Source organism: Dicentrarchus labrax, unplaced genomic scaffold, assembly GCF_905237075.1.
Source record: "Dicentrarchus labrax unplaced genomic scaffold, dlabrax2021, whole genome shotgun sequence".
NCBI lineage: Eukaryota > Metazoa > Chordata > Actinopteri > Moronidae > Dicentrarchus > Dicentrarchus labrax.
Genome location: NW_026136705.1, coordinates 3,724,579 through 3,746,240, shown reverse-complemented (window position 1 = coordinate 3,746,240; position 21,662 = coordinate 3,724,579). Strand labels below are relative to the sequence as shown.

Genomic DNA, 21,662 nt, shown 5'->3' with positions numbered 1-21,662 from the left:
GCCAATCACAGCGCATGTGGGCGTTGACGGGAATTGGGGGAAATTCCACATTTCTTGATAGGCAAGGTAACAACACGTAGGAAGCTGCACACACAAACACACCAGTGGATGTATTATTATTATTATTTATTAGTTTATAAATAGAATAGAAAAATATTTCCCAACATACTTTTTTTTTTTTTTTCCATTCACACTTTCACATCATCCCTCACAGAAATATAAACTTCAAAGAAAAGGAGAATAATGCATGAAGTAATGCAGAGCTCCCTTTTAAAAAAATAAAAAATAAAACATATTAGAAAGTGCAATGTTAAAATGTGCATTTTTTTCTGACTTTCCATTGCATGTGAACACATCGTTATGCCTGCGTGCAGATGTGTTACAGCCTCAAGGGTCAGTTTTGGGTAGTAGTGAATAGAGAAACCATCATTTAAATCAGCGTGGGTTGCAGTAAATCTCTCCATCTCCAGCAGAGAGCAACATTAACTAGTGGTTTTCTTACCTTTTTCTGGTCTATTCTTACACGTTGAAGGGGTTTAGCAAGTAAAACTATCCAGGATTTCACAATAAAAAGCACAGATTGTGCATTCCTATGGAGTGAATCATCTCATGACAACTCAGATGTATCTAGTCGCCCCCTTGGATGTTGGGAACTCTTGGAAAAGACCAACTTTCAAGTACACAAATTGTATGCCCCCCCGGTTTTCATACATTTAAAGACACAAAATGTTCTGTACCAAAATACTCTTGACACAAAACATGACATTTATATCTGAAAACAAAATGTAAATGCTATTTTGTAAACCACAATGAAGTGAAAAAGTGTAAATAACCTGCAAAAAAAATGTTATTTTGCTTATTTCAGACATACTGCTTCTACAAAATCCTTCATAAAAACCAACAATCTTTGGTAAATCTAAGATGGATACCCCTCCAATAAATTAATCGTACATTCAGCCTTGTTAAGAGTACCAAAAAAGAAAAATCCAGTTTTCAGAATAATACAGTGACAAGTGTGTGATGGGGACTTCACATGCAGTTTCACATGATAAAGAGATACAGTACAGTAAGCAACATGGTTCGCCATTAAAGAGTCCACAAGTAGCTCTGTGCTCTCAGTTGTAGTCTTCATTTAACCGATCAGGATTTTATTTAGTGTCTCATCCGATTGACAAAGGCAGCTCCACTGTAGATGTAAGTGATTAACAGGTCTGTTTCAGCATTAAGTCAGTGCAGATGCTCATGGTAATTACAGGCCTGGGTAAACATACAGTAGTATCTTCAAGTCTTTGCCACTGGTTGTGTTCACCTCTGTGAGGGCAAGCTCAGTTTAGTGCACCAGTCCAGACCCTATCTGGTATCGCACTAAAACACACAAGCGTTCTCAGTTTGAATCCAGGTCTGGGTGATAAGTCTGATCAAGATTTTGACTGCGGGAGGGAAGGGTCAGAACGGAGGAGACGACTGGTCTGTGTTCACAAAGTAGGTGGTGAGTTCCCCTTTGCCCTTGACGTTGACTACTCCTCTTAGAGTGACGCCGTATCCCACGCTCTCGACCATCTGGGCTGTCTCCTCCGTCACCTGGGAGCACAGAGAAAAGAGTTACAGAAGGGAATGTGTACACTAATGAATACACACGGCCATGTAGCACTTATTAGGAAACCAGCGTCAGGAGGTAATGTGGTATGAAAACCCTCTAAAGGAATGAAGTGGGAACAATTGAAACATATTCCTGCTATTTCCTGGTGTTCTCTTTGTATTTTGAGGCGACTGCAGCTTGGAGGTCGGCTTTAATCATCACCGGGTTTATTCAGATCAGGTCTCCGTTTTTATAAATAATATTTACATTTATTTAAATTCACACCCGTCAGGTTCACGTGGGTTTTTGCATGGATCCGTTTTTGCATCAGTTCCCAAAAAGTCTGTTTTAAAACAACACCCAAGTGTCCATATGAACACTGAGACGGACTTGAAAGATTGTGAATCTATCCTTTAATTGCAATGTTGCATGTTGTACACAAACATTTTCTCCCTTTTTTTCTTTTCTTTTTATATAATATTTGATTATTTTCTTGTAATGTCTGTCTCACATATGTAGGCAAAGATAATAAAATCAAAATTACAAAAAAAAACAGCATTTTGAGAGATTCTTGCTTCTTGAATTTAAATTTGTTTGCCATGTAAACCACCTCTACACTTCTTTTGACTCTTTTTTTCTCTGACCTGTATCTTGTCCAACACTCCTGTGCTATCCATCCTGCTGGCCACGTTCACAGAGTTCCCCCAGATATCATACTGCGGTTTATGAGCTCCAATCACTCCGGCGATCACTGGACCGTGGTTTATTCCTGCAAGTAAACAACAAGGAGGGATTCGTGAGCACAGAACATACATTTCTCTCTCTTAAAAGTTGGAGGTTTAATTAATCTTGCGCACACCAGAACATATTAGGGAGAGAATTTGAAAACAGTTTCAACCTTTGTTTGTACAATTCAAACAATGAAATGACGCACAGGAACCTGCAGTGTGTATATATTATATTGCAGTTTGAACAAGAAAATAAGGATAAAGAAAACCCAGCAGGAAGTTCTGAGTCAGTACTGAATGGATCCACTGTGTGAGTTTGTCAGTCATTGTAAATTACATTATCTTAATAAACTATGGCAGATTGAGATATGGGGGCAAAGAAACAAGCCTCAGGCGCATGGCTTTTAGTATTATTTATCAATATTTATTTAAAAATAAACTCACCAATCCTGAGTTTGAAGGTGTTAAAGGAGTGTGTGTTGATGAGCTCCAGTTTGCCCATCAGAGCGATGGCGAACTCCAGCATGGAGCGCACGTGACTGTAGGATACCTCAACCTTCTGTAGAGGGAGCCAGAGATCATGTCAATATAAAGCAGTGTGTCTTAACTGGAGTGTTTGACAAGCATTTGCTTTTTAAAACATCTTTTCAAAAATGGAAAACAAACATTTTGAGACTGAGCAAACCTTTCTCTCGTCCCCTAGAGGTGACTGCGTCAGCCCCGCGGCAGCCATGTACGTACTGCCGATGGTCTTAATCTTCTCCACTGAAGAGAATTTGGGCTTAGAGAGAAGCTGCATGACAGAGAAAGTGAGACAGAGAGAGGAAAAGAGAGTGGAGTTAGAGACACAGGCAAGATGTTTCTACCTGACGATGCTGACACAGACAGTATATAATAGTATCTTCTTCCTTATACCTCATCAAAGTCTGATATGATCTCGTTGAGGAAGCGCAGACACTCCAGCCCGTCCCTGTTGGCGCTGCTCTCGCTGTAAAACTCTTTGAACTGTGGCACGGAGGCGAACATCACGCACACGCAGTCGTATGACTGACTGTACAGGTCCTGAAGCACAGTTTTGAAAAGTTAAAGATTTAATTACAGGATGACATCTGCAAATGTTGCAGCCCCAAGAGTCAAAACCTGTTCAGCTACATTTTGCACATGAATGAATGTCCATCACCTCAATGCCAACTTTCATTTCTAAGTGTCAGTTCTCTCTAAATGGTGGATATGTACTCTTTATTTTTTACTGATTCAATTGTTGAGATAGTTTAAAAGCATATTCTCCTAAAAACCCAGTGTTTTCGGTTGATCTGAAATGTATTATAACTTATAATTCACACTCTGTATACAGTAGAAAATGATAAGCACCTTTAACCACGGCATACAATTAACAGAAAAAAAGGAGGACTTGAATGGTTAATGAATACTGTGTTTTGTTTTCTCTACCTGGTTGCGAATACTTTTGCCCATGAAGAACGAGGCGACGTGGAGCGGCAGCACGTTCTCAAGGAGGAGCTTGTTGACGTTCTCCATGGTCTCCATCTCTTCTCTCTCCGTCTTGAAACAGCTCTCCAACAGGAAGTCTACGCGGCAACCCAGCTCGTCCTGAGAGAAAGACAGAGCGCAAGTATGTATGAAGACATTTCGATGTAAGTTAAACTGCATAAAAAACTATGCTCAAAACCCACGTACAAGACAGACACGCACTCCCTCTTTAAAAGACTGAAAGAAACACACCTGTCTGGCCAGAATGAGGCACACAATGTAAAAGATGACGAGCCAAACCCCGGACATGATCTGAGGGTCCTTCAGCACTCCCGGACTGTAGAAAAACACATTCACATTTATTAAGCCACACTCTCACATAATCTGGATTATACTTAACTACCACCACTCTTTTTTTCCTTCCATTACATAATTCCTCAGGCAAGAGTGTACACACACACCTTTCGCAGGCCTCTGTCTATAGAAAGCTCTTGAATAAATGATGGTGATCTGAAACTCCAGACAAGGATTCACAATCTGGACTCTTGAGTGTCAGACAAAAGATAGGAAATTCAACACCATGGCCGAGCAAGACAGACGGTGTGATGACTATAGATATCGGTGAATGCATGTTGATGAGTGGAAAGTGAACTTTAGGCAGGATTACTGAGAGTCTGTGTGGACAGGTAGCAAGCTTAAACGCATTCATATTAACGCCCGCACACTTTCATGCATCTTATTTAATAGTTTGTCGAATAAATAGTACTTGAAGCTGTTAAGTCTTACTAAGTTTATACTTTTCTTTTCTTACCTGATTGTTTTGCTTGTATGTTGATGTGTTTGTCACTGTCCCACCTGTTGGCTATTTTGTGCTAAATACTTTTATTGTGAAGAATTTGACTTCAATACTGACATGTGATATGCTGTCAGTGAATTTCACACATGTGCATGTTTTAAGCCTCTCTGCAATCTGATATATGGCAGGTCAGCATCTATCTTGTCATCTCTATTTGCAGGGCAACAGCTATCAATTATTTAGACTCTTGATTGACTGTTAAAGTTTGTTTCCAAGCGGCCCAAGTTGACGCCTTAAAACTGCCTGACATGTTCAAAAGAAAACCCAAAGCTTTTCAATTTATAATAAATTCACAAAATGCTGGAACCAGCAGAGTAAGTTTATTTTTATTATTAACTTTATTTGGGCAACAAACACAAATAAACATTACAAAGAAATCATAGTTATCCTGCTGCTGCCTCATTTTAATTAAATTAAAATAATCTTCAGGCACACACATGCTGCTCAGGTCGGCAGTGTGGAGGAGCCGTTACACAGCTGCTTTTTTGAAGAGTTGGAGTATTTGCACAGCTTTGAAATTGACACCAGCTGACGCTTCCTAATCACAACTGTTAAAATGCCTAAGGCCTAAGAAACTGATTAAAGTCTGAGACCTTTTAAAAACTAATCTGAGATGGCAGAACTCTTGGGGTGCCTAAGCTTTTGCACATGACACAATTATTTTTGTTATGTCATATCCTAAAAGAGGCTTTGTTTACATTGTCTCACGTTAAAGAAAAATGTTTTTAATATATGTTATATGTCTAACTTTTGAATATAACTCACTTGGTACTGTTGTAAATCAGGACGACGAGGCAGTGGGACCTCGGGGCGTAAACATGGAGGAAGAGGGCCAGGTAAACCACCACAGCGAGGGTGAGCAGCAGCGTCTTTACTGACAAACACGTCCTGACAAACACGATCACTCCCAGCATGGCCAGCAGGCAACAGTACAGGTAGTACTAGATGTTTGAAGAGCGGGTCGATGGGAGGAGAAACAATATGGGTTATGACAAGTATGTGTGATGTTCAAAGGTTGTACTGAAGCTCTCAACATTCGAAAGCCAAAGAACCTTTATGAACCTTTATGAATACTTCTTGGGGTTATAAAACTACCTTGCTGAAGGCAGAGATACGTTTAGGATACATTTCTCCTTTGTAAATGAAGAAATAATGAAGTAGTAGAAAGAACTAAAATACTAACTGTTCTCTTAAGGCTCTTAAGTTGCTTGGTCATGGAAAAGCTGACGTATTGTACTCAAGGTCACCCACAGACATTAAACATAATTTGGGTTCATTCATCACCTGCAATCTGTACTTTTTGATAGATAAATTGTTTTGTTTTTTATTCTTATGTTTTTCTGTGTATGTCTGTATGTGTTTTGTTTCTTTTGTGTGGGACACAACATATAAAATATGCAAAAATATATAATATATAATATATAATATAATAATTTTATACATTTGTTAGGTAGAATCACTGTTGTATTGGCAAGGGATGACGATGAGTGGAGGTTTTTAACAAGACATCACATTCAGTCCATTAAAAGCCAAGTGTTGGCCGGATTTATCAGCAAGGTTCAGAAAAAGACTTCAGGAAAAGTAAAACACAATACTGCCTCACTTTACTTCACATATAAGCTATAATGAAGATAAAACATTGATAAATAATACGGTGATATGTTAACTTACAGGCCCATTGTAGAGTCTGAGACCCTCCATCTCTGTCCTGTTAGTAATTGATGTGCAGTTGTTTCCTGGGAGGAAGACCTGAAAGAAAAAAAAAAGCAACAGAGACAAAATTTATTGATGGAACAACAAATGTGTCCATAAATGACATGGAAATAGAACAATAAAGAAAAAAGAGAAAATGATGACAAAATAAAGGAGAAGCAGGAGAGAAACTCACAAAGTTGAGGATGGCCATAAGCAGTGTGATGAGCACACAGAGAGTGACCACAAAGAGTCGCAGCGCCGCCCTGGTGGAGACACCACGGGACAGCCCTGATATCCACTGGACGCTCAACGGCATCTTGGAACGCCACTTCTGTAAACGAACATACAAACAAACATTTAACACAGAAATGTAAACCTTTTATATTGTACATCACCTGTTAATATGAAACTAAAGTTCTTACCAATACAATTAACATATTATATTTACCTCCAAGTATCCAGTGAAAGCGATGGACAGCAGCAGCACCAGCACAGGGAAGGTCGCACCGTACGACACGGCCATCTCAAAGTTACTGGGAGAAAACAAATAATTTACACTGTTTATCCATCATTTGAGAATGAGCAAATTTGGATTTTACTTTCATTTCATTCAGACATAATGAGTATGAGTACATTAAACTAAAGTGGTTGCATGACTAAAATGTGACAAAAGGGCTACTCACTTTGGAGAGACAAGCATCTGGACGGCGAACAGAGTAACGAAGATCAAAGATATGCAGCTCATTGAATGGTGTAAACCCTTAACTTCTGAGAGACGGAACTGGAAGAACAACACACAGATATTAAGACAAACGCAGTAGAAATAATAGATTTGCAAACAAAAAAAACACATACTTTATTGTACATCATGCTTGTTTCTACTCTAATGCATGCATACATACTATTGCATGTATGACTCGCTTTACTTCTCTTAGGTTAAACCAGAGAATGGGGCTACCTGTCTCTCCAGGCTCAGGTCGTTGAACAGCAGAGTCAAACAGTTGAGCTTCTTTAATCTTCTCCTTAATAGAAAATACAAAAAAAATCAGATAAGAACTCAAAATATCTATAAAGTCAAATAAATCAATGGATTTATCTATTTTTACAAAGATAATGACTTCTATTCACAAGCTGTTGTTTAATATATTAAAAGAACAATGAGACATGTTCTTATGGCGTTCTACAAGCTAACACAGAAGGAGCAGAGTAACCCAAAAACAATCTACAGCATCATTTTGATGAACTTACCCTGCAGTCTCTATCGTGTCCAGTGATCCCCTAACACGATTATCCACAACCAAACTGGGACAACACAAGAACACATTAGATTAACAGCTTTAAAAACAATACACTGCATTCCTGATTCAACTAGTGGGTTCAATCATTCAATTTAGGACTTAAACTTAAATAAAATAACACTGTTATTAATAGATCTTGGAACTTACTAGCTCTGGTAAGGTGGTCCTTCCTGAAGCAAACACACACAAACACAACAGCATGAATGACCTAATGTCACCTCTCATTTAAATATACAATACAGACGTTATGATCAAACACTGGTGAGAGACAGACAAAGGACCAGGAGGTGGTGCGTAATATTTACTGAAGGACTAACCATTACAAAGACCACGTGTTCCTGGACAATGTATATACTTACAACAGGAAAACAAACATATCATTTCTCTATATATGTACTATGTCTGTGTATGTCCACTTATATGTATTTTTTTACTTTCATGCACAGCTCAATATGTGGGAGAAACTAACTAAGCAACAAACAGGGGAGCAGCACAAATACATACCGCAGTCAGCTGCGATTGGTTCATGACCGCGTTGGTGGGGATGATTTTCTTCTTGGAGGGCTTGGCGTCAGGATTGCTTAGGTCTGCGAAGGGGTGGATTGTCCGCCAGGACTGCAGGTACTGAGACATCCGGACCGACGCACGCTGTCTGTTCTCTCCTGTCGCAAGACTGTTTGCCTGAAATTAACACAGAGATTATTTAACTTTCTTCCCCTCCCCGAAGCGAGATCACAGCAGAAAGTACCATTGCAGCAATTAAAGAAATAGTCTCTTTTAAATGAGCTTTTCAAAATATACACATACGCAGTCTATGTCAGGAAGTTCCATACTTATCTAACCAGAATAATCAGTTAAAAGTTAAAATGTCATAACTGTATTTTTTCTTTCACAAGGTCAACAAAAAAGTACATAATCCAGTACAGATAACAGGCTTGTAACTACAAATAAACCACAAATATACTACATTGTGGTGCACTCAATTTGTAGATGGGCACACATGTGACACAAAAACCCAACTACAACTATCACCTACCACTTTAGGTCTCCTTGAAATGCTGTTCGGTTTGTGTGGGTCAATCACCAGGTAGGTTTTTCTTCCCGTAAGAAGAGGATCCCGAGTCCCCCCATTCCCCTCCTCCACTTGATACGCTCCATTCAAGTGCTGCAGTGTCTCCTCTGTGATGTGGACTCGCCTATTAATAATAATAATAATAATAATAGTATTAATAACAAAACTAAGCTCAACATCTATCAATGTAACTCTACCTCTGAGCAGACTTTATGATTTTCTCACCCAGGAAGTCCTCCGGACTCCATGTGGTTGGCTAACGTGACGTCATGTGACCACACGTCGTACTGCCATTTCTGCAAGCCGATGACGCCACAGAGCACGTTGCCGGTGTGAACGCCCACCCGCATGCTGATCTCAACCCCCGTCGCCTCACGCAGTTTACTACAGGGAGATAAAAAGTATTAGTAAAATCAGAATAACAAAAATATTCAGTCCAGTTAACTTTCACGTTATTTGGAAATAACTTTTATTAAATGTTTTTACACTGTTTTATGCATTGCACCAAAGAGACAAAACATTAAGATAAATATGTTATAAAACAAACTGTCACACTAGTAAAACTTACTGTAATGCTATCTTTAATTAAACTATATATCTCACATTTTAAGTATCCTAATTTCCAAATATTCCTATAGATTTAGTAAGGAGACATAAAAACTTCAAATTTAACATTAAAAATAAAACAAGATGACAAAATTAAGGTACCTAACAACTTTCTCTCATTGTATACCACATACATTTAAAGAAATCTGTTCTGAATCCCATACAACTGAGCACTAAAATCCCCATTAAATGCAGCAGGACGAGACAAAACCTTGCTTAAAATGTGCAGTTTGAGAATATGGTGGTCATTTTACATATTGTGGCGGTGCCATGAACACCATAAGGAAGTTACACGGTACACTAGCATCAGATGCAAATCAGGAGCACTGAATAGCTTTTTTATTCCCGAGGCTGGGAAAACAGAAATAAGGTGTAAGGCAGCTCAACACAAAGAAAGAAAGCACAACACAAATAACTGTTGAAATAAATGTTAAACAACTCCAAAAGAAGACAAACTGGAGAAGCAAAACTTCAGATAAATTCAGATAAACTGACCTGATGGCAGTACACATGTCCAGTCCCATCTGAACACAGTTCCTGGCGTGGGTGGGAATGGGGTCAGGGAGACCAGATACACAATAGTAGCAGTCACCCAAGATCTTAATGCGAAGGCACCCGTTTTTCTACAGACAGAGACAGAGAGTCAGACACAGAATTAACTAGTTCCTTACTAACACAGAACTGTCCTCTGTGAAGAGGTGTGATGGTCTTTTTTTTTTTACCTTGGCGATGTCGTCGAATCTGCCAAAGAGCTTGTTGAGCACAGCGACCAGCTCTTCTGGTGAGCAGGTACTCGCCAGCTTTGTGAAGCCCACGATGTCTGCATACAGGATGCTGCAAGAACCCACACAGATAGACACAAATATTAGGCACGTAGTCACATGATTACAGCCTTTAGTGACTCGTCTCTACAGAGTCGATACAGTATATATAAGACAGGTACACAAATCCATCCAAATATCAACAAAAAGTTAATGGATAGAAGTTCTGGTTGTGAAAAGCTACTAAGCATCCCCTTAAGAACGTAACACGACCCTCACCTGACGTCTTTGTGCTGCCGTATATAGAGGCTGTGAAAGTTGTTGAAGTTGGATTCATTCTCCTTATCGCTCATGGGCTTGGAGAGCCTCTTTATCACCTCCGACTTCAGCTCCACGGCGATGTACCGAGGCAACACCGACAGGAGGAGCTGCTCCTGTTGCCAAGGACACAGAGAGGACGGGGGTAAAGATGTGTACAGAGAAGGTGGGTGATGAGTTTTGAAAAAACCTTGAGCTCTGGGGTCTTATTTCTTACACTCGTGACAATCTGTTCACAAAGGCTGTAAAAGAAAACAGGCGGCCATGAAAAGCCTCTTTGAAGCGATGCCATGTTTACTTAGTGGATCACGTTTCATCTTTTTGTTTACTTGCTGTAAATAGTATCCATTTGGGTTTGCCTGGTCTATTGCTGCCGGGCTTCAGACAAGTGAATGATTAATCTATTGCCCTAATAGCCAGAAAAGCATACAGTAACCAACGCAGGCTGTTCAGGTGAAGGGCCCTTTAATGAGAACTATTACACTGATAATGATTTTAAATTCACAGAAGAGACCTATATTGGACTTCTACAAAAGTATCCTTATACTTAGTATCAAATCATCAATGGAGTATGTTAATATTCACTCACTTTTATAGTAAAAATAAGACTTGTGTTGCATTAAATGCCTTTTAATAAAACAGATAATAATGTGGATGTTTTTTTTTATATAAGAAGTGACCCTCACTGACAAATAAAGGCTAATTAAAAGCAATTTTGACGTTAAATAAAAACCATATGGTCTAATGAGTTGAAGCCAGTGTTTTACCTGCTGATACTTCCTTATTTCCTTCTGGGAACGTATTTTACTGAACTGTTCTCTCTTCTGATTGGAGATCCTGAGATCGCGCTCGGTCATCCACAAATGGAAAATCCCGATGCAGTTCACGCACACAAACAGCAGCGCGTTCGCCACCAGCTGAGAAGGAAGTCAGAGGAAGAAGAGAGAGGGTTATTGTTACTTTGTCCTCATGCATTTTTATACTATCTGAAAACTGCCTTTATACGTTTCAGGATTTCTCTGGTAACCAGTAATGAGTGATGCAGATTATTTGCATTTTTTCCAGTGTAACTGTTCACTCTGCAGATCACAAGCCACAAAACAGGACTGTGCGAGCTCACTTAACCTTCACATGAATTTGGATGCTATTCTTTTTGGCACATGCAAAGAGAGCACATTTATTCAAAAAAGCTAATTTGCAAATCGTTGCCTGTGTTGACATTTGAAGCTTTATTATGTGCAGCTATTTGTTTTCCCCTGTAATTAACTATGTACAAGCATGGACAAACGAAAGCTGTGATTATAAATTATGTGAAATCTATTTAATATATTGTGTTAATTAGTAGGCTTCATTTTCTTTGTACCTTTGAACAGAGCTAGGCTAGCTGTTTCACCCCTTTCTTTTCCAGTCTTTATGCTAAGCTAGGCTAAACTGTTCACTAACTGTTCACTCTAATGTATTCAAACACAGCAAATCTTTCACCTGCACTGCCAGGTCTGGTGTCTCTGGGCTTGTGACAGGGACGTAGACACTGATGATGACGATGTGCGATACGCTGGTCCCTATCCCAACCATAAGGGCCCAGGCCATAGAGAGCGGCAGCACTGTGTACACACTCAGAGAGAGGAAGAGGAAAAACGCTACCTGAGGAGGTAAGAGAGAGAGTGAAGGAGAGGAAGAAGAAAGAAACGTGCAGAAAGATGCAGAGAGTTAGAGGTTAATGACAGTTTAAAGAATAAGTCAACTAAAATCAAGTCTTGTTATTTCCTTCTCACCTGTTCCCACGTATTGATATGTTTTTCGGTGAAGATGAAGACTATGGCAGTGATGTAGAGCGTCCCCCAGACGAAGAGGGCCAGGGCTCCTCCACAGCGCCTCACCGTGGCCAGCCAGGGCAGGCAGACGAGCAGGACGGCGCTCAGACAGAGAACCACACACACCACTGACAGAGCGCCTACGTGGTCAATGATGTTCTAGGCGGAGATTGGGCAAAAACTGCTAATTAGTGCGTTAAAGACAGTTTAACAAAGCAGCATTAATGTCTTCAAAGGCTATTACAGCTGCATAGATGCTGTGTGGTACAGAGGAAAACAAGCTCTTCATGTTATTATGCATTTGCAAAGACCTACCTAGCATTGTCCTATTTTGATTAAGCTGTTTACTATCCAAAAAGCACCTGTCTGCTCTACACTAGAATGAATGCCTTTATTCATTAGACATGAAAGCCAGGCTTAGCTTTAAACAGCTGGTGCAATGTTTTTAATCTCATCCTGCCATGTGAAAGTAAAGGTATTTTAATTTCTGCGATCAGACAAAGTGATTTTTTCTGATATTTAAGTAATAATTCTACAAATAAAGGGTAAAACTCTATGTAATTGGTTGTCAAACTCGCAGCACCCTGGCCTTTTCTACTTTTATGATGTTAGAAAACATAAAAAAAAAACTTGAAGATTGATGATGATGGACCAAGAAACTAAAGTAGAACATTTCAGTTCATGAGAAACAAAACAAAAAAAGCACCAGTTCCCGTGCAAAAGTGCAGAATACTCAGAAACGCAGAATACACCACAGATACCAATATGCAAAAGGTAAATGCTCCATTACATCCTGTTTGAGTTATCTACAGCACTGCTAACAATTAAAAGTTTATATTTCAAGAGGAAAAAGTCATCATTTAGAGCTTAAAAGAAAGGTTTCTTTACAACTCCGGTGTCATGGTTGTAGTTTTGTCCAATAATGTGGACACAAGTTACTACCACGATACAAAGTTTTCAGTTTAATAAATCCAATAAGCAAAGATAGCAATGTGTTACGTTTATCTTTTTCATTGCAGGTTGACGCAAGTGACCTACATACTGTGGGAATGAGAAGTCATGCAGACTGATGCTAATGATGCACAGAAGTGTTGTGGTGTTTTCGGAAGAACAGGTTTCATTCTCTATTTGGCCCTCGGCCCCCAGCGAAGTCAGCTATAAAACCTTTTTTCAGCAAAGTGCTTGTGTTGACAGCTGCAAGTAAGTGAGTGAGTAATTATAGTTTAAATTATTTACAGCCTAAATGATTAGTCGGATAATTAATCGATCGATTGCTAGAAAAACAATCAGCAACTTTTTTTAAATGTGATTTTTCAAGCAAATATCTTGAAAATACTACAAATTCTCAGGTTTCAGGTTCTCCAGTTTGACGACTTTCTGTTTTTCTTTTGGAGTCAACATGAAGTTTGAGACGTTGTTTCTCTGAGGTTTCATAGATCAATAGGAACAATAATTGGCAGATTTATCAATAATGAAAGTAATTCTTCATCTAATCATCATTTAAAGTGTCAGAAAAATGTCAGAGCTCAAGGTGATGAGCAAATCCTCACACTTTTACTCGATAAATAACTTAACTATTAGTTGATTATCAAAACTGATATGTATTTGTCAAACAGAAACATAGCAGGTTGTGAAATAAATGTAAAGTTTAATAGTTTATGTGTGTACATACGCAAAATACCCTGCCCTCTCTCTCCCACACACACACACACACACACACACACATACTCTTTCTCTCCATGTCTCACCTCTCTGGTGGTGGGAATGAGGACAATGATGACCACGCAGAAAGCCAAAGACAGCACCAGTCCAGACAACATGGCCGGCGTCTCCTCCACGCACTGCAGAAAAGCCCTGTGGAACGCCTGATAGCAGCAACACATCCCCTCTTTCACAGTCCGCCTGGACTGGGTGCTTCGCCTGTCCTCGTCTCTGTCCTCCTCGTCCCACCTCATGTCAATGCTGTCCCTCGTTTGGTAGATTTTGACTGAAGTTTCTGCCGTTTCAAAATTGTCTCTGTCATTGTCTGAACTACTTTTGGTGTTTTTGTCAGAAGCGTCTAAATTGGGTTCAGATAAATTGACAGGGGAGATAGTGTTCGTCTTTTCAAAGGAGCTTCTATCGAGCTCAGGTAACTCTTCATCGCCGAGGTCAGTGCTGAAAGTGGTGTTAGCGTAGCCGGGGCTGGATTTTGTGCTGCTGTAGTCGGAGTCGCTGCATCCGTTTGCTTGTGGTGAAGTCCCGTTGCTGTCAGTTTGCGGCCTATCAGAGGATGAGTTCACCGGGGCGTCGTGATCCGTAGCCTGCAGAGTCACGCCTGTCCCCTTCAACAAAGAATTGGCCTTGAGAGGTTCAGGGGCCTTCGCTGTTTTCGCGACACCCACCTCCACAGAAACTTGGGGTTTATAGTCTCCTGAATGCAAAATGTCACCGTCACTGCTCTGCGCAGATTGTTTTACGCCATCTGTTGTTCGACTGAAGTCGTCAAGCTCCAGGATGTTGCCTCCAGTGTTTTTGCCCTTCCCATCACCGGAGACGGCCATAATGTCTGGCACCAAAGACACCTGCGATTCTTCTTCTCCAGGCCTCCCCTTTTCCTGAAAACCTTGTGACTCGTCTGGCATTGTGACCTGTGCGAGTGTGAGGGATCCCACCGTCTATCGACTTGTCACTTCGTGTTTTCTGGCTGTCCGTCTCTCCGTCTGCTTGTCTACATGATAAGTACACTAGGATGGTGTTACCTTCTTTATCTTGTCCTTGTCGGCAGGTGTTGTTTGTGTCTGTGCAGCAGGAGAACGTTCCACCTATGTCTGTGTGTCAGATTAAATAAATAAATCAAATTTGAGACTATCCCAGTGAGAGTCCAGCTCCTCTGCTTCAAATACTCTCCTACAGCTAAAAAGATATCATACAAAATAGATTAATATGATGAAGACGGTGACACACGTTCCTTCTGGGGTCGCATTGATCCATTAAGGTCCCAAAGATCGCTGATAAGGAATCTTAAACCGTAGCATAATCTCCTTTGACGAGTGCTGATCCATGCCGGGTGGAAGAGGAGTCCTGCTGCCCAAAGAAAAATAATAAAAAAGTTACAACAAAATCAGCACAGAGCAGAATAAACATACAAATTCCCTGCTGAGACTCTATGTGTCCAATGTAAAGCCAGCCTGGAAGCCACACACAAAGTTCTGATTCCAGCTAAATGACAAACTTCTTTTAGTCGTTTCCCCATTATGCAAAAAAAGAAACTTGTTAGTCTAGCTGCGCGCTCTTCCCCAATGACACACACTCATGCACAACACACGTACACACTGTTCAGGTGTGTACTGGAATGACAATGTCAGCGACGCACCCAGCGCACGTTAGAAACATTTTTTTTTTCCAGTCACCACCTACACTTGGTTCAGTTTTACTTTGATCTGCCTCTGTGCTGCTTTCCTTTTCTGTTTTCTCCTTCCCTATCATCTGAACTCAGACACACAACTGTCTCTCACAACACGACAGATCAGTGTGCAAAATATCACAACTACCTTCCTCTGCTTTGCTCCAGCCTCAAACATTATATCCCAGGATTAAAAAAATCTATTTAATCTGTCTCTTCTGCTACAGGTACACATCTGATTTAACAGCAAAACCACGGAGGGATTACACAGTAATTCATTCACCAGCTAACCTTGATTGACCTTATGGTTTGCCCTTTTTACATGAAATGACAACAATCTGGTTTCTTTTCTGCGCTCTCACAAGTGAGCTACTGTGTTTCTTCTTTAAGGCGAACCCACTTCTGTTACACTGTGTGGTAGTGCATTTATTGTTCTTTGTTTGTGTGTGTTTCTCTTCCACTGGTGTCCCTTTTCCCTGTCTGCAGGTTTCACTACTCTGTTCTGCTTGTCTCTTGAGAAGCACTTTGCAAAAGAGGAGAGGGGTTTTCCAAAAAGTAACACAGGTTTTTTTTTTGTTCAAAGTCAAACCAGGAGGAACACTGTGTAGTTATTTCTTTTTTATTTCATATTATTTAAATAGTTAATAGTTTATTCAGTGATTTCCCGGTTGAGATCATGGTAGACGCAGTTAATTTGACTTTTCAGGCACTTTTAGAAGATTTACATTTTACAAATTACAGATATTGGCTACAATCTTCTATTGCAGTTTAACATAAGGCTGCAACTTTCTCTTCATTATTCCATTGTTTTCTCATCTATCCTAATTGTTTTGTTTTCTATAAAAGAGTCCAAGATAAAGTCCTCCAATTACTAGTTTTGTTCCTCTAACATTTTGTTATTCATGTATAAAAGGGAGCAACCAAGTTCAAGTTTAAGCTTGTTTCAGCTCTAATCCTTTATTGAATATCACATATCCAGCTTCTTCACTTATTCTAGTGATAAACAATGTCATTTGTCTCATGTCTAACCACGCAGATAGAGAGATTAACCTTACACCCTCCAACGCTGAATTTCTGAATTTGAATTGTGGCAAAAGATGTTATCACCAGTGGGGAAAGCTGAATGCTGATGATGAGTGGGAACAAAGCTATCTTTATAAATCTAACTTTACGTGTAGTGTAAGGTAAAGGATGCCGCTGTGCAAAGCAAAAGCCTTCATGAAAGTCCCTTTAATACATATATAGGACTTAAAACTCCAGCATTAAGTCATTTTTATCCTGTTAAAGTATCGTGTTTGCTGTCTAACTTTGTCACTAGCTGTTATTTTATATCCCTATTATCGGTTCAGTCACTTAAACAACAACAAAAACACCGAGTTTAAACGTTAACAATGTAGTAATAATAATGTTTGTAAGGATAAATAATGTTCTTACCTCATTGTTTATTAACCTTAACGCCTCTCTCGTCCTCACCTTTTAACGTCAGTCGGCTCACACACACACGATAAGGTTAATTTCCCTCTGCGTCAACTTCCAACGTCATCTTTCTACTGCTGCCACAAACACGTTAAAGCTTCAAAAGCGGGTAAAAAGTAAAAGAATATGCCCTTAAAATAGACTTTTCTCTCTCTATATAAACATATATATATATATAAAACAGGTGTTAGAGAAGAGTCTGCGTCTGCTCTGCGCACGAGAGAGTTTCTGTGTGTGTGTGTGTGTGTGTGTGTGTGTGTGTGTGTGAGGTTTGAGCGCGAGGCAGGTGAGTGAGTGTGCGGGGGCGCGAGCACCGCGAGCACGAGCGCTCTGGTCCAGCTATGCAAATAGGATGGAGGTAAATAGAGAGGTAGAGGGATGGAGATGGAGAGAGGGGAGGGCAGGTCAAAGGTCGAAGCGATATATTAATAATGAGTTATAATATGTTCTTTATGGTTATTTTAGAGTTTAGTTTGTGGTGCTGGTTTATTTAAATGGTGTTATGTTACAAAAAAAAAGAGCACAGCTTCCCATATGCACAGTTTAAGGAGTATTTATTATTTGTTTTAAGGTTTGAAGATGATAAAAGTCTTCATCAATCAGTGCGAGCCTTCGTTGTGTTGTTCCAACTTCCAAAAAAAAAAATTATAAAAGTTCAAATATTCCTCCTTTTGCTGGAGACCAGTGCCTGAAATGAGCCATATGAGTACCCTTACTTCTTCCACCTCTGCTGAGGATGGTCAAAAAGGTCTTGACCCTTTTTTTCCCAGTTAAAGTGAAACTGACTGCCTTAAAATATATATATAAGAACCCCCGATGGCAAGTTCAGTGTTTTGTTTTGGACCTCAGTGTTTCTAAAACGTGTGTCTGCTGGTGAGGTTCTCCTTAACACCCACATAACTGCGTCTCTGTGTAAACCCAGCCAGCTTAACACTACGAAAATGTCAAACGTTAAAGATCTATGGTGTGTTTAGGGGTCAGGGTTGTGCTGGCACCTTTTTTTTTTTATCCAATTCCAGCACTGCTGCAAACCCCTGAAATTGAGGGATGTTACTTATATTGCGTCTGCATACATTTTTAAGACTAAATGTTCCCAACACATATTTTTAACAGCACCACAAACCACTGCCGAAGCTATTTTGCTACACGGAGCTATATGTGATGAGAACAACAACTGACTGCTGACCACTTAAAATAAAAAAGAGGGAACACTGTATCACACCATATAGGCCTAAAAATAGAGAAACAAACAAAATGTCTTGCTCTCTCTCTAACCAGTTCCTCTACTGTCACCAGTTTCACCAGTTTGAAAAGGCTAAAAACTAAAGAGCATGCACTCTGCCAACCAACCCTGTATAACAGCTGAACTGAAGCCTCTTTATTTCTCTCTCCTCTCCGTGTGTACCTCCTCTGTCTTATTTGTTTGTTTTTTTTTCAAGTCAAACATGTTTATTGGTGTAGTAATATTTCCCTATATTGGCAAACAAGCAATTTTACGACCTCGGCAAACACAGACGCCGTTACACTGTCGTAAAGACGGTGCCGCTGCAGGTTTTAGTGCCACATGGAAACAGTGTAGTCTTCATGGAGATGCATTGTTTCATTATAGATGTATCCTATGGCTGATGCAGTATTTAACACTGTTCTGAATGAGCTTTCCAGAGGTACTTAGTACATTTAACTTAGTGTAATATTAGAAATACATCCACTATTTCCATTTTTAAGAGACAATCCACTACATTTACCTCACAGCTGTGTGAAGATTACAGTTTCACCTGCTAAAACGAACACCTTCATGGCTTAAATCCCCCTTATTGGTTCACCTGGATTAAGCTACTGCTCATACGCTATCTAACACGTAAGTGATTTAAAACCCTATAATGGTTGGTTTGTCGGTTCTGGGCTGCCATAGAAACATGGGGGTTCAACATGACGGCCTCCGTGGAAGAGGACCCGCTCCCTCTGTAGATAAAAACGTCTCATTTTAAGGTAACAAAAACACAGCAATTCTTATTTACAGGTGATTATACACCAATGTAAACATACCTGTGAATATTCTGCCAATAGATCCTCCTAAATGTTACACACTGGACTTTTAACACACATTTTTGGATTATTATCTACATATTCTTCATACTTGTACCCATCCTATCCTCTTTGTTTACTCTGTGTATACCTGTGTATTTTTTTATTTTAAAACAAAAAACAAGGCAAATTCCTGATTTACAAACCTGATTTACATAAAAGATTGAACTGTAAATGCCCCCCCATGTTGCTTGAGTAGTTAAATAAGCATTTGTAAGTATGAAATAATGCAGAACAAAGGGGAATCTGGATATAGCCCAAGAACAGAATGCCAGCCAGTTAAACAAAGCGAAATTTAAACAGGAAAACAAGCAACTAAACGAACAGTCAAGAGAACAACACAGTTTAACATTCACCGAGGAATACACAATACAGGTTGTACTTTCACTTTCTCCTCATCTCTTTCTAAAATAACCAATCAAATAGGGTAACTAGTAAACAAAAATGGGTAAAGTTGCAGTGATTTATGCTTCCTTTGAGCAATATTTTGGCCACACACATTCTTATAAGTACTTTTATTGAAGGGAAGTTCAGTGAATTCACACACACACACACACACACACACACACACACACACACACACACACACACACACACACACACACACACACACACACACACAATCTGAATAAATGAAACTGAAGTTATATAAGACATCATGCAGCTTACTTTGCATGTAAAGGCAAGTCAAGCATCTCGGGTAGTTTCATAGCACTAGAATATTTTTTTTTTTATTGTGTTTATTGTTACGATTGTTGTGAATACTTGTGGTCGATCTAGCATATAATACTGACTTCAGAATCATGCACAAACATGTTGCCCTGGTGAATGCTGGGAGGCTTTCCACTGCACCCACTCTCCTCAGATGCTAAAATATTTTATAATTTATAATTTTCTAATTAACTTGGACATATTTACATCATTTGGTAGACAGTTTCCAAACAAAACATGCCAGATTAGAGTCATCTGTGCCTTATAAATAAGATTTCTCCTCTCCCGTGATACTTTCTCTTCCATCAGGAGTTTTAACGCACACACTGTCACCTGCCTGTACAACCCGTTGGCCTGTAACCTCTCTCAATTATTGTGCTGTATTCAAATATGTTAATAACTGGTGTTACAAAGAGACCTACAGCCACCACCCAGTGCATCTCCCTTTGCTTTTAAACTCCTGAACCAGACGTCACCAGACATGCTGGATATGATTTACTGGGCAAGCCTCTGTCTTACTCAGGATGTTCCCAAAATAGATGCGCCGTCTATTTTCTCTATTGTTTACGACTCACCTAACCGGTTTAATATGCATCTATTCTAGGAAAAAAGCGCCTTATATTCCTCTGTGAAGGCCAAAAAAGAAACAAGCCATCTTACATTAAGGCTTAAGCTCGGTTTCCTGTGTAAACACAAAACACATGTATTGTTTAATCAACAGAAAGAGTCACAATAGCAAGAGGAAGCGGAAGAAGCCGAAGAAGACAGAAAAAAATACAACACACAGAACGACATTCCCAACATTTTGCAGATGCAGCTTGTCTATCATCCTCTCCCTTTACCTCTCAGGCATTAAAGAGGAAACATCACCTGAGAAGAATCCCTTTCCAATAAATTGGGAGTGTAAAATTATCATTTAATCCTGTAATCCTTAATAACACAAGTTCAGGCCAGAACACCCTCCCCTGAATTAACAAAGAAAGGTTGTTCATAGAGGATCTAAGAGGACAAACACTATTCGCATTTGTAGTGATAAGTTACGTTTACGTGAAGGGGGAAACTTTATAATAACCTTTCATAGATTCAGACTTATATAAGCTGATTTAAACTGATAATATCTAAAATAACTGAAGTTTAAACATGAAACTGTGGTAAAAACATAAGTTGTTAGGAAAGGAATTTCTCAAAACATGCACAAATCATTGAAAACAACATTTTATAGAATTTGTACCATATGTTATATAGTGCATACCAACTAATTAAAATCTATTAACCTAAGTTTATAATGGTCACGCTCTTCCCTCAGATGAATAAAGGTGAAGGGCGACCTCTGGTGGAAATTGTCATGAATGTTGAGAGGTTCATACTCAGGCAACGTTACCCTAAGATAATATATTGTTTTGCACCTAGACAGCAGTGACTGAGGTTATCCTGAACCCAATATTAAACCACACATGATCTCCTTAGTCTAATAATTTCCTTCATCTTTCGATGAGTCAATTAGTACTTAAAGTGCTTAAATTAATCATATATTTTATCATAAGCAAACAACTTTATAACAAACTTGAATGAAACCAAAATTGAATTAACAACGTGACATTTTAGCTTGTCAAACACAGGTGTAACTGATGTTATCCGCTGCATTTCAAATAATAAGCCATTGTTAATGTTATTAGTTTCACCTGTGCTGTTCATATGACAAGTTTTAAAAGGATATCAATCACTGGATATGGCACAAAACACTGGGAATCAGTGATCCAGCTTGTGTTTATGTTTCACTGGTAAAGTTA

General features: G+C 39.4%; 1 protein-coding gene across 3 annotated transcripts; it reads right to left on the bottom strand.

Annotated features, from left to right (window-relative positions):
* Nucleotides 1-109: 109 nt before the first annotated feature.
* Nucleotides 110-17,333, bottom strand: LOC127363824 (adenylate cyclase type 4). Of its 3 annotated transcripts, none has more exons than XM_051400754.1 (26): nucleotides 17,035-17,333; nucleotides 13,964-15,281; nucleotides 12,177-12,374; nucleotides 11,884-12,045; nucleotides 11,169-11,318; nucleotides 10,363-10,517; nucleotides 10,045-10,156; nucleotides 9,818-9,945; nucleotides 8,942-9,100; nucleotides 8,681-8,840; nucleotides 8,149-8,325; nucleotides 7,792-7,814; nucleotides 7,595-7,648; nucleotides 7,305-7,368; nucleotides 7,030-7,127; nucleotides 6,795-6,879; nucleotides 6,540-6,677; nucleotides 6,323-6,400; nucleotides 5,417-5,592; nucleotides 4,048-4,132; nucleotides 3,757-3,915; nucleotides 3,223-3,369; nucleotides 2,993-3,100; nucleotides 2,752-2,866; nucleotides 2,224-2,348; nucleotides 110-1,581 (listed from the first exon to the last, which is right to left on the bottom strand). In XM_051400754.1, the coding sequence occupies exons 2-26, from the start codon at nucleotides 14,837-14,839 to the stop codon at nucleotides 1,447-1,449; spliced, it is 3,867 nt and encodes a 1,288-aa protein (XP_051256714.1). In that variant the 5' UTR covers nucleotides 14,840-15,281; nucleotides 17,035-17,333; the 3' UTR covers nucleotides 110-1,446. The 3 variants fall into 3 exon arrangements, with proteins under 3 accessions (XP_051256714.1, XP_051256715.1, XP_051256717.1); XM_051400755.1 differs by having other exon boundaries at nucleotides 13,964-15,278; XM_051400757.1 differs by having other exon boundaries at nucleotides 17,074-17,333.
* Between the last annotated feature and the right edge of the window lie 4,329 nt (nucleotides 17,334-21,662).

Excerpts from the sequence above, each read along its gene's own strand:
- LOC127363824 (XM_051400754.1), bottom strand. The coding sequence starts at position 14,839 with ATGCCAGACGAGTCACAAGGTTTTCAGGAAAAGGGGAGGCCTGGAGAA. Across the intron at positions 12,046-12,176 it reads ATATCAATACGTGGGAACAG|GTAGCGTTTTTCCTCTTCCT; the intron begins GTGAGAAGGAAA and ends TTACCTCCTCAG. Across the intron at positions 7,128-7,304 it reads ACCTGAGCCTGGAGAGACAG|TTCCGTCTCTCAGAAGTTAA; the intron begins GTAGCCCCATTC and ends TTGTTCTTCCAG.